The sequence below is a fragment of the Homarus americanus genome, unplaced genomic scaffold, assembly GCF_018991925.1.
Source record: "Homarus americanus isolate GMGI-L3 unplaced genomic scaffold, GMGI_Hamer_2.0 scaffold15930, whole genome shotgun sequence".
Classification (NCBI taxonomy): domain Eukaryota; kingdom Metazoa; phylum Arthropoda; class Malacostraca; order Decapoda; family Nephropidae; genus Homarus; species Homarus americanus.
This window is the reverse complement of record NW_024719029.1, coordinates 1-11,188: the sequence shown is the minus strand read 5'-3', so window position 1 is coordinate 11,188 and position 11,188 is coordinate 1. Positions and strand designations below refer to the sequence as shown.

Genomic DNA, 11,188 nt, shown 5'->3' with positions numbered 1-11,188 from the left:
GTTGGAGGGTTTGAGTACCTTTTCAAATAAAGTTGCTTTAACCTGTCTCTGTACTCAAGGTTCATAATGCCCGGGATTAGTCTTGTCATTCTCCTCTGAATTCTTTCTAGGGATTCTATATCCATTCTTGCATCCTAATCATCCCTACCACATTCCTACCACATCCCTACCACACCCTACCACACCCTAACCACACCCTAACCACCCACACCATTCTTACAGTGCCTGGTGCCTATCCTAGCGTGTGATGGCTGGCAAATTACAACAGTGGAAGGACTTGGGAATCAAAAGGATGGTCTACATGTTATCCAAGACACCCTAGCGAAGAAATCTGGCTCACAGTGCGGCTACTGTTCGCCTGGCTTTGTTATGAAGATGTATGGGTGAGTAGACATATGGCTGGGATATGGCTAGATACTGAGAGAGGAAAGAGAGAGAGAGAGAGAGAGAGAGAGAGGGGAGAGAGAGAGAGAGAGAGAGAGAGAGAGAGAGAGAGAGAGAGAGAGAAGGTGTGTGTCTGTGTGTGTGTGTGTGGGCATGTGTGTGTGTGTGTGTGTGTGTGTGTGTGTGATAGACAGATTGAGAGAGAATGAGAGACAGAAATAAAGGGATAACTAGAGTGACAGACAGACAGAAACTAACAGAAAAACAATTAAACAGAAACAGACAGACAGAAACCTAACCTAACCAAAACTTTTCTGTCTCATTTACAGGTTAACCAAAAGTCAACCAACCTGGACAGAAGAAGATATTGAATCACATATAGACGGGGGTAACCTATGCCGTTGTACAGGTTACAGGCCTATATTACAGGCCTTTAAATCCATCCCTGTAACGGAGACTCAGGTACAGGTCAGTTTACAGGTTGGTAGAGTAATTAACGATATATATATATGTTTAGTGTGGCCTGTAATGGATGTAGGTTAGGGTAGGTTAATTACAGGTTACAGGTTATCGCTTACCTCTGTTATCTCCCACAGGCTGGCAAGGGAGGCTGTTGCAGAGGAGGTGGTGGTGGTTGTTGCCGTCAGCCTGGTAATAAGAAGGTGAGACAAATAATAATAATAATAATAATGATAATAATAATAATAATAATAATAATAATAATAATAATAATAATAATAATAATAATAATAATAATAATAATAATAACAACAATAATAATAATAATAATAATAATAATAATAATAATAATAATAATAATAATAATAATAATAATAATAATAATAATAATAATAATAATAACAATAATAATAATAATAATAATAATAATAATAATAATAATAATAATAATAATAATAATAATAATAATAATAATAAATAATAATAATAATAATAATAATAATAATAATCTTCACAGGTCAAATCAGACGCCATGTCAAGAGCATTGTGATTGGTGGAGCAATTTGGTACTACCCAAATTCAGCCCTGGAGGTAAGAGAGAGAGAGAGAGAGAGAGAGAGAGAGAGAGAGAGAGAGAGAGAGTAAGCTATCTTTATTTTCACACAGGACCTGCAGACCACACTGGCAGGCCTGGCAGCTGACACCAAATACCAGATTGTTTGTGGCGATACAGTGAAAGGTACGTGACCTTTGACCTGACCTGACCTAACCTAACCTAACATAATACTAACCAAATCTAACCTAAAATGATATTAAACTAACCAAACCTAACCAAATTCTAACCAAAACCACAAATTCTCACAGCTGTTTACAAGACCGATGGGCCGTACACAGCTTTCATCTATACACGAATGATACCAGATATGTCAAGGAGCGTAATAGCTAACGACTCGATGGTGATTGGCGCTGACGTATCGATAACAAGACTAATTAGCGAATTAAGTGAAGCTGGAGACTCTCTTTCTGGATTCGCTTACCTGAAGAATATCGCTGAGACCTGGAAAGCTGTTGCTAGTACAAGCGTCAGGAATGTGAGTGGCTAGTTGGCTAGTTTTGGTGCTAGTTGCTGGAATGACTAGGAAATTGCTAGTGTTTCCTCTGTATGAATATTGTGTGTGTTTGAATTAGCTAGTCTTGTTCATAATAGCTGGAAATTGCTAGTTTTTGACTGTATGTGTGTTTGAATTAGCTAGTCTTGTTCATAATAGCTGGAAATTGCTAGTTTTTGACTGTATGTGTGTTTGAATTAGCTAGTCGTGTTCCTAATAGCTGGAAATTGCTAGTTTTTGACTGTATGTGTGTTTGAATTAGCTAGTCTTGTACCTAATAGCTGGAAATTGCTAGTTTTGACTGTATGTGTGTTTGAATTAGCTAGTCTTGTTCCTAATAGCTGGAAATTGCTAGTTTTTGACTGTATGTGTGTTTGAATTAGCTAGTCTTGTACCTAATAGCTGGAAATTGCTAGTTTTTGACTGTATGTGTGTTTGAATTAGCTAGTCTTGTTCCTAATAGCTGGAAATTGCTAGTTTTTGACTGTATGTGTGTTTGAATTAGCTAGTCTTGTTCCTAATAGCTGGAAATTGCTAGTTTTTGACTGTATGTGTGTTTGAATTAGCTAGTCTTGTTCCTAATAGCTGGAAATTGCTAGTTTTTGACTGTATGTGTGTTTGAATTAGCTAGTCTTGTACCTAATAGCTGGAAATTGCTAGTTTTTGACTGTATGTCTGTTTGAATTCGCTAGTCTTGTTCCTAATAGCTAGAAATTACTAGTTTTTGAGTGTATGTGTGTTTGAATTAGCAGTCTTGTTCCTAATAGCTGGAAATTGCTAGTTTTTGACTGTATGTGTGTTTGAATTAGCTAGTCTTGTTCCTAATAGCTGGAAATTATGGTTTTTTGACTGTATGTGTGTTTGGATTAGCTAGTCTTGTTCCTAATAGCTGGAAATTGCTAGTTTTGACTGTATGTGTGTTTGAATTAGCTAGTCTTGTTCCTAATAGCTGGAAATTGCTAGTTTTGACTGTATGTGTGTTTGAATTAGCTAGTCTTGTTCCTAATAGCTGGAAATTGCTAGTTTTTGACTGTATGTGTGTTTGAATTAGCTAGTCTTGTTCCTAATAGCTGAAATTGCTAGTTTTTGACTGTATGTGTGTTTGAATTCGCTAGTCTTGCCTAATAGCTGAAATTGCTAGTTTTTGAGTGTATGTGTGTTTGAATTAATAGTCTTGTTCCTAATAGCTGAAATTGCTAGTTTGACTGTATGTGTTTGAATTGCTAGTCTTGTACCTAATAGCACAATTGCTAGTTTTTGACTGTATGTGTGTGTTTGAATTAGCTAGTCTTGTTCCTAATAGCTGGAAATTGCTAGTTTTTGACTGTATGTGTGTTTGAATTAGCTAGTCTTGTTCCTAATAGCTGAAATTGCTAGTTTTTGACTGTATGTGTGTTTGAATGCTAGTCTTGTTCTAATAGCTGAATGCTAGTTTTGATGTATGTGTTTGAATTAGCTAGTCTTGTTCTAGCTTAAATTGCTAGTTTTTGACTGTATGTGTGTTTGAATTAGCTAGTCTTGTTCCTAATAGCTGAAATGCTAGTTTTTGACTGTATGTGTGTTTGAATTAGCTAGTCTTGTTCCTAATAGCTGGAAATTGCTAGTTTTTGACTGTATGTGTGTTTGAATTAGCTAGTCTTGTTCCTAATAGCTAGAAATTACTAGTTTTTTTACCCAATTAGTAAAGGAAATTAATCACCATCATATTACCCAATTTCCCCATTAATCATAGGCCTATTTTCCCCAATTTCCCCATTAATCATAGGCCTATTTTCCCCAATTTCCCCATTAATCATAGGCCTATTTTCCCCAATTTATGTCCCCAATTTCCCCATTAATCATAGGCCTATTTTCCCCAATTTATGTCCCCAATTTCCCCATTAATCATAGGCCTATTTTCCCCAATTTCCCCATTAATCATAGGCCTATTTTCCCCAATTTATGTACCCAATTTCCCCATTAATCATAGGCCTATTTTCCCCAATTTATGTACCCAATTTCCCCATTAATCATAGGCCTATTTTCCCCAATTTATGTCCCCAATTTCCCCATTAATCATAGGCCTATTTTCCCCAATTTATGTACCCAATTTCCCCATTAATCATAGGCCTATTTTTCCCAATTTCCCCATTAATCATAGGCCTATTTTCCCCAATTTATGTACCCCAATTTCCCCATTAATCATAGGCCTATTTTCCCCAATTTAAGTCCCAATTTTCCCCCCCAGATGGGCAGTTGGGGAGGAAACATCGCAGCTAAGGTTCTACACCCTGAGTTTCCATCGGATATTTTCCTTGGTCTCCTCGTAGCTGGTGCCGTAATAACAACAGGTAGGTTATTACAGGTTATTACAGGTTATTACAGGTTATGGTAGGTTGTGGAAGGTTATGGTAGGTTATGGAAGGTTGTGGTAGGTTGTGGGAGGTTATGGAAGGTTCTGGGAGGTTGTGGGAGGTTATGGAGTGTTATTATAGGTTATTGCAGGTTATTACAGGTTATTACAGGTTATTACAGGTTATTACAGGTTATTACAGGTTATGGAAGGTTATTACAGGTTGTGGGAGGTTGTGGGAGGTTGTGGAGTGTTATTATAGGTTATTGCAGGTTATTACAGGTTATTACAGGTTATTACAGGTTATGGTAGGTTATGGAAGGTTGTGGTAGGTTGTGGTAGGTTGTAAGAGGTTGTGGGAGCTTATTACAGGTTATTATAGGTCATTACACGTTGTGGAAGGTCACATTATGTTATTACAGGTCATTACAGGTCAATAATTTAACATAACCTAACCAAATCTAAACAAACACTAACCGAAACCAAAATCCAACCAATCCAAACCAAACACCAACCAAATCTAACCAAAATCTAACCAAAACCTAACCAACTAAGAGAACTTCCCTCCCTCTCCTAGGTGGACCAGATGGAAGTTTGGAGAAATACAACTTGGAGGAATTGTTGGAGGTCGACCTCGTAGGGAGACGTCGAGTGATACTTGATGTGGTCTTGACTCCAGCCTCTGAGGATACTGTTGTGAGAACCTTTAAGGTGAGAGAGAGAGAGAGAGAGAGAGAGAGAGAGAGAGAGAGAGAGAGAGAGAGAGAGAGAGAGAGAGAGAGAGAGAGAGAGAGAGAGAGAGAGTTCTTATAAATTGTAAAAAATTATATAAAATTATTTTCTTTTAACAATATCATCTTCTCCCTCTCCCCCACCACTCGACCACCCCACTCACCGCCCCTCTCACCCCTCACAGATACCCCCACGCCCCAGCAACACTCATGCCCAGGTCAACGCAGGGTTCAGACTGCAGGTGGACGCTACCAACGCACATACAGTCACAGGGTCTCCTATTATTGCTTATGGAGGCGTTAACCCTTCCTTCGTGAGTAGAAATTGATGGGGAATTGATGATCTGGGGTGAAATTGATGGGAAATTGATGATCTGGGGTGAAATTGATGGGAAATTGATGATCTAGGGGTGAAATTGACGTCAAATTGATGATCTGGGGTGAAATTGACGTCAAATTGATGATCTGGGGTGAAATTGACGTCAAATTGATGATCTGGGGTAAAATTGACGTCAAATTGATGATCTGGGGTTATCCTTTAGGTAAGAGCCAAGGCCACTGAAGAGGCCCTCAAGGGTATGAGTTTGGAGGATGAGGTCGCACTCCAAGGAGCTCTAGAGGTCCTGGCTGGAGAGGTCATCCCTGATAACAACCCTGAAGACGCCAGCCCTGAATATAGAGTGGCCCTAACTCAGAACTTACTGTACAAGGTGTGTAGTGTATGTTTTTTTGGGTGTACATGGTGTATAGTGGACGTTTTTGGGGTGTACATGGGGTGTAGTGTATGTTTTTTTGGGTGTACATGGGTTGTAGTGGACGATTTTTGGGTGTACATGGGGTATAGTGGACTTTTTTAGGTGTACATGGTGAGTAGTGTATGTTTTTTGGGTGTACATGGTGTGTAGTGGACGTTTTTTGGGTGTACATGGGGTGTAGTGTAGGTTTTTTGGGTGTACATGGGGTATAGTGTATGTTTTTTGGTGTACATGAGGTGTAGTGTATGTTTTTGGGGTGTACATGAGGTGTAGTGTACGTTTTATGGTGTACAGAGTAAGTAGTGTACTTATTGGTGTAGAGAGAGTGTACTGTGAAGTGTAAAAGTCAGAGGTTAAGTTAGATTAAGTTAGAATTAAATTAACCTAACCTAACCAAACCTAGATCATCCTAGGAAATAAACATATCTAAAGCATTATAACCAAACCTTATTTCTCTCCCTCCTAGACCATCCTGGGTATAATAGGTGACGTAGCAGCCAGCACCTTCACTAGCGGAGCCACTAACATCATTAGACCAAACTCCAGTGCTAAACAAACATTTGACCAGAATACTGATGTTTGGCCACTAGCTGAACCTGTTATGAAACTCGAGGCTCCTATACAGTGTAGTGGTGAGTGTACAGTGTAGTAGGTTTAAATGAAGTGTTTGGCCTCTAGCTGAACCTGTTATGAAACTCGAGGCTCCTATACAGTGTAGTGGTGAGTGTACAGTGTAGTAGGTTTAAATGAAGTGTTTGGCCCCTAGCTGAACCTGTTATGAAACTCGAGGCTCCTATAGAGTGTAGTGGTGAGTGTACAGTGTAGTAGGTTTAAATGAAGTGTTTGACCCCTAGCTGAACCCACAAAGGAACTGAGGCCCAAACAGTTGTGTGTAGTAGGTTTAATGAAGTGGCTACGTTAGCTGAACCTTATGAAACTCGAGGCCTATACAGTGTAGTGGTGAGTGTACAGTGTAGTAGGTTTAAATGAAGTGCTTGGCCCCTAGCTGAAACCCAGATTATGAAACTCTGAGGCTCCTATACAGTGTAGTGGTGAGTGTAGAAAAGTGGTAGGTTTAAATGAAGTGTTTGACCCCTGAAGGAACTCTGTTATGAAACTCGAGGCCTATACAGTGTAGTGGTGAGCAGGTAGTAGTTTAAATGAAGTGTTTGCCACTAAAAGAACCTGTTATGAAACCCGAGGCTCCTATACAGTGTAGTGGAGTAAAAAGGTAGGTTTAAATGAAGTGTTTGGGCTGAGAACTCTGTTATGAAACTCGAGGCCCTATACAGTGTAGTGGTGAGTGTACAGTGAAGTGGTGGAGTGTACAGTGCAGTAGGTTTAAATGAAGTGTTTGACCCTAGCTGAACTCTATGAGAAACCTGAGGCCCTGATACAGTGTAGTGGTGAGTGTACAGTGTAGGTTTAAAGAAGCGCTGGCTAATTAGCTGAACTCTATGAAAACTCGAGGCTCTACACAGTGTGGTGGTGAGTGTACAGTGTAGGGTTTAATGAAGTGTTTGACCCCTCAGCTGAACCTGTTATGAAACTCGAGGCCTTACAGTGTAGTGGTGAGTGTACAGTGTAGCAGGTTTAAATAAGCTTGACCACTAGCTAAACCAAACAAACTCGAGGCTCCTATACAGTGTAGTGGTGAGTGTACAGTAGTAGGTTTAAATGAAGTGTTTTGGCCACTAGCTGAACCCTTATGAAACTCTCGGAGGCTCCTGATACAGTGTAGTGGTGAGTGTACTGCGTAGTGTGGAGTGCAGTGAGAGTTAATGAAGTGTTTGATCCCTAGCTGAACCTGTTATGAAACTCGAGGCTCTATACAGTGTAGTGGTGAGTGTACAGTGAAGTAGGTTTAAATGAAAGCCAGCCCCTAGCTGAACCTGTTATGAAACCGAGGCTCCTATACAGTGTAGTGGTGATGTACAGTGTAGTGGTTTAATGAAGTCTTGGCTACCAGCCGAACCAGCAATGAAATCCCTGAGGCCCTATACAGTGTAGTGTTGAGGCATGCAGTAGGATAATGAAGTGTTATCACTAGCGAACCCACATGAAACCTGATGCCCCTTACATGTAGTGAGGCACAGTGTAGGTTTAAATAGAGCCTAACCCCCACTGAACTGCCATGAAACCCCGAGGCCTATACAGTGTAGTAGTGAAGCAGAGTAGGTTTAAATGAAGTGCCACACTAGCTGAACCCCAGCAGCGAAACCTCAGGCCTTACACAGTGTAGTGTATAAAACAGTGTAGTAGGTTTAAATGAAGTGTCTGGACCCCTGATGAACCTGTCATGAAACTCCCAGGCCCAAGTACAGTGTAGTGAGTGTACAGTGTAGTAGGTTTAAATGAAGTGTTTGGCCCCCAGCTGAACCTCAAGAGAAACTCGAGGCCCTACACAGTGTAGTGGTGAGTAAAAAGCAAATTTAGTGTTTGGCCCCTAGCTGAACCTGTGAAACTGAGTCCCTCATACGTGTAGTGTGAGGCAAAGTGTAGCAGGTTTGGAAATGCTTGGCCCTAGCTGAACCCTGTCATGAAACCCCGAGGCCCTATACAGTGTAGTGGTGAGTGTACAGTAGTAGTAGGTTTAAATGAAGTGTTTGGCCACTAGCTGAACCTGTTATGAAACCCGAGGCCCTTCAGTGTGTGAGTGTACAGTGTAGCAGTTTTAAATGAAGTGTTTGCCACTAAACCCCAACATAGAAACTCGAGGCCCTATACAGCGTAGTGTGAGTAAAGTGTAGTGTAGAATGGTAACAAGTCCAGCCCCTAGCTAAACTCTGTCATGAAACCTCGAGGCCCTATACAGTGTAGTGGTGAGTGTACAGTGTAGTAGGTTTAAATGAAGAGCTGACCCCTAGCTGAACCTCCTGTCATGAAACCTATGCCCTATACAGTGTAAGTGGCAGCAAACAGTGGCAGGTTAAATGAAGTGTTTGCCTCGAAGGAACCTGTTATGAAATCTGAGGCTCCTATACAGTGTAGTGTGGATGCAGTAGGCTATAAATGAAGTACGGCCCCTAGCTGAAACCCAGTTATGAAACCTCGATACCTCTATACAGTGTAGTGGTGAGGCACAGTGTAGTAGGTTTAAATGAAGTGTTTGGCCCCTTTAGCCGAACCTGTTAAGAAACTGAGCCCTATACAGTGTATGTGAGTGCAGTGTAGTAGGTTTAATGAAAAATGGGCCCCTAGCTGAACCTGTCATGAACCTCGAGGCTCCATACAGTGTAGTGGTGAGGTACAGTGCAGGGTTTAAATGAAAGTGTTTGGCCACTAGCGAACCACAGAAAACCTCTAAGCCCTATACAGTGCAGTGTGAGTGTACAATGTAAAGAAGGTTTAAATGAAGTGTTTGGCCACCAGTCAACCTGTTACAGAAACTCGAGGCCTTATACAGTGTAGTGGTGAGGTAGTGAAAGGAAATGAAGTGTCAGCCACTAGCTAACCCCAAAGAAACCCGAGGCTCCTATACAGTGTAGTGTACACAGTCAGTAGGTTTAGAAGGTTTGACCCTAGCTGAACCTGTTAAAACCCGAGGCCCAATACAGTGTAGTGGTGAGTGTACAGGTAGTAGGTTTAAATGAAATTGCTTTGACCCCAGTTGAACCTGTCATGAAACTTATGCCCTATACAGTGTAGTGATGATGTACAGTGCAGTAGGTTTAAATGAAGTGTTTGGCCACTAAGGAAACTTCATGAAAACCTCAGAGGCCCTATCACAGTGTAGTGGTGAGTGCAACAGTGTAGTAGGATTTAAATGAAGTGTTTGGCCTCTAGCTGAACCAATTAAAACCCGAGGCCCACACAGGTAGTGGTGAGCAGTACAGTGTAGTAGGTTTAATGAAGTAACTGGCCTCTACAGAACCTGTTATGAAACCTCGAGGCCCTAACGCACAGTGTAGTGTGAGGTACAGTGCAGTATAAATGAAGTGTTTGGCCTCTAGCTGAAACTCTGTTACATGAAACTTATAGCCCTATAGTGTAGTGGTGAGTGTACAGTGTAGTAGGTTAAATGAAGTGTTTGGCCTCAGATGAACCTGTTAGAAACTTATCTCCTATACAGTAGTGGTGAGTGCAAGTAGTAGGTTAAAAGAAGTGTCGGCCACAGCCAAACCTGTTATAAACCCGAGCCTTATACAGTGTAGTGGTGAGGACAGCAGTAGTAGTTTTAAATGAAGTGTTTACCTCAGCTGAACCTGTTATGAAACCCCGAGGCCCTATACATGTAGTGTGAGGAGGTGCAGTGTAGTGGTGCTTTAAACAAAGGTTTGGCCCTAGCGAAACCTGTTATGAAACCGAGGCTCCTACACAGTGTAGTGGTGAGAGTGCAAAAATGTAGCAGGTTTAAAATGAAGAGCTTCAACCTAGCTGAAACCGTTATAAACTCGAGGCTCTTACAAAGTGGTGGTGAGAGTACAGGTAGTAGGTTTAAATGAAGTGATGAATTTTTATCTAAACCTGTTACGAAACTCTATATTCTATAGTGTAAGGAGGTAGGTTAAATGAAGTGTTGGCCACTCAGCTGAACCTGTTATGAAACTCGAGGCCCTATACAGTGTAGTGGTGAGTGTACAGTGTAGTAGGTTCAAAAAGTGTTCTGACCACAGCTGAACCTGTTATGAAAACCCGAGGCCCTATACAGTGTAGTGGTGTACAGTGTAGTAGGTTTAAACAAAGTGCTTGGCCACCAGAAGAACCTGAGCAGAAACTCAATGCCCCACACAGGTAGTGGTGAGTGTAACAGTGTAAGAAAGGTTTAAATGAAGTGTTTGGCCACTAGCTGAACCATATGAAACTCGAGGCCCTATGCACAGTAGTGGTGAGTGCACAGTGTAGCAGGTTAAAATGAAAGTGTTTAACCATCAAGCTGAACCTGTTATGAAACCCGAGGCCTTTACATGTAGTTGGTGAGGCACAGTGTAGTAGGTTTAAATGAAGTGTTTGGCCACAGCTGAACCTGTTATGAAACCCTGAGGCCCAAGCACAGTGAGTGGTGTACAGGTAGTAGTTTAAAATGAAGGCAATGGCCACAGCTGAAACCCCTGTTATGAAACCGAGGCTCTATGGCAGTGAGGGTGAGTGTGTTATGTAATAGGCTCTTGAAGTGCTTGACCACTAGCTGAACCTGTTATGAAACTTGAGGCTTAAGGCACAGTGTAGTGGTGAGAGTACAGTGTAGTAGGTTTAAATGAAGCTGGCCTAGATGAACTGTTAGAAACTTCGAGGCTCAAATACAGTGTAGTGGTGAGTGTACAGTGAGGTTTAAATGAAGTGGCCCACTAGCTAACCTGCAGCATGAAACCCGAGGCTCACAGTGTAGTGGTGGTGTACAGTGTAGTGGTGGGCGTGTACAGTGTAGTTTAAATGAAGTGTTTAAAGGCAATACGTAACCGAACGAAGCATACTGAG

General features: G+C 41.3%; 1 protein-coding gene across 1 annotated transcript; it reads left to right on the top strand.

Moving 5' to 3' along the window:
• The first annotated feature begins 1,397 nt into the window (after positions 1-1,397).
• On the top strand, positions 1,398-6,419 carry LOC121859889 (indole-3-acetaldehyde oxidase-like). The gene is made up of 8 exons (XM_042356845.1): positions 1,398-1,434; positions 1,510-1,582; positions 1,708-1,934; positions 4,180-4,282; positions 4,862-4,995; positions 5,201-5,329; positions 5,558-5,725; positions 6,237-6,419. The coding sequence occupies exons 3-8, from the start codon at positions 1,755-1,757 to the stop codon at positions 6,417-6,419; spliced, it is 897 nt and encodes a 298-aa protein (XP_042212779.1). The 5' UTR covers positions 1,398-1,434; positions 1,510-1,582; positions 1,708-1,754.
• The last annotated feature ends 4,769 nt before the right edge of the window (positions 6,420-11,188 follow it).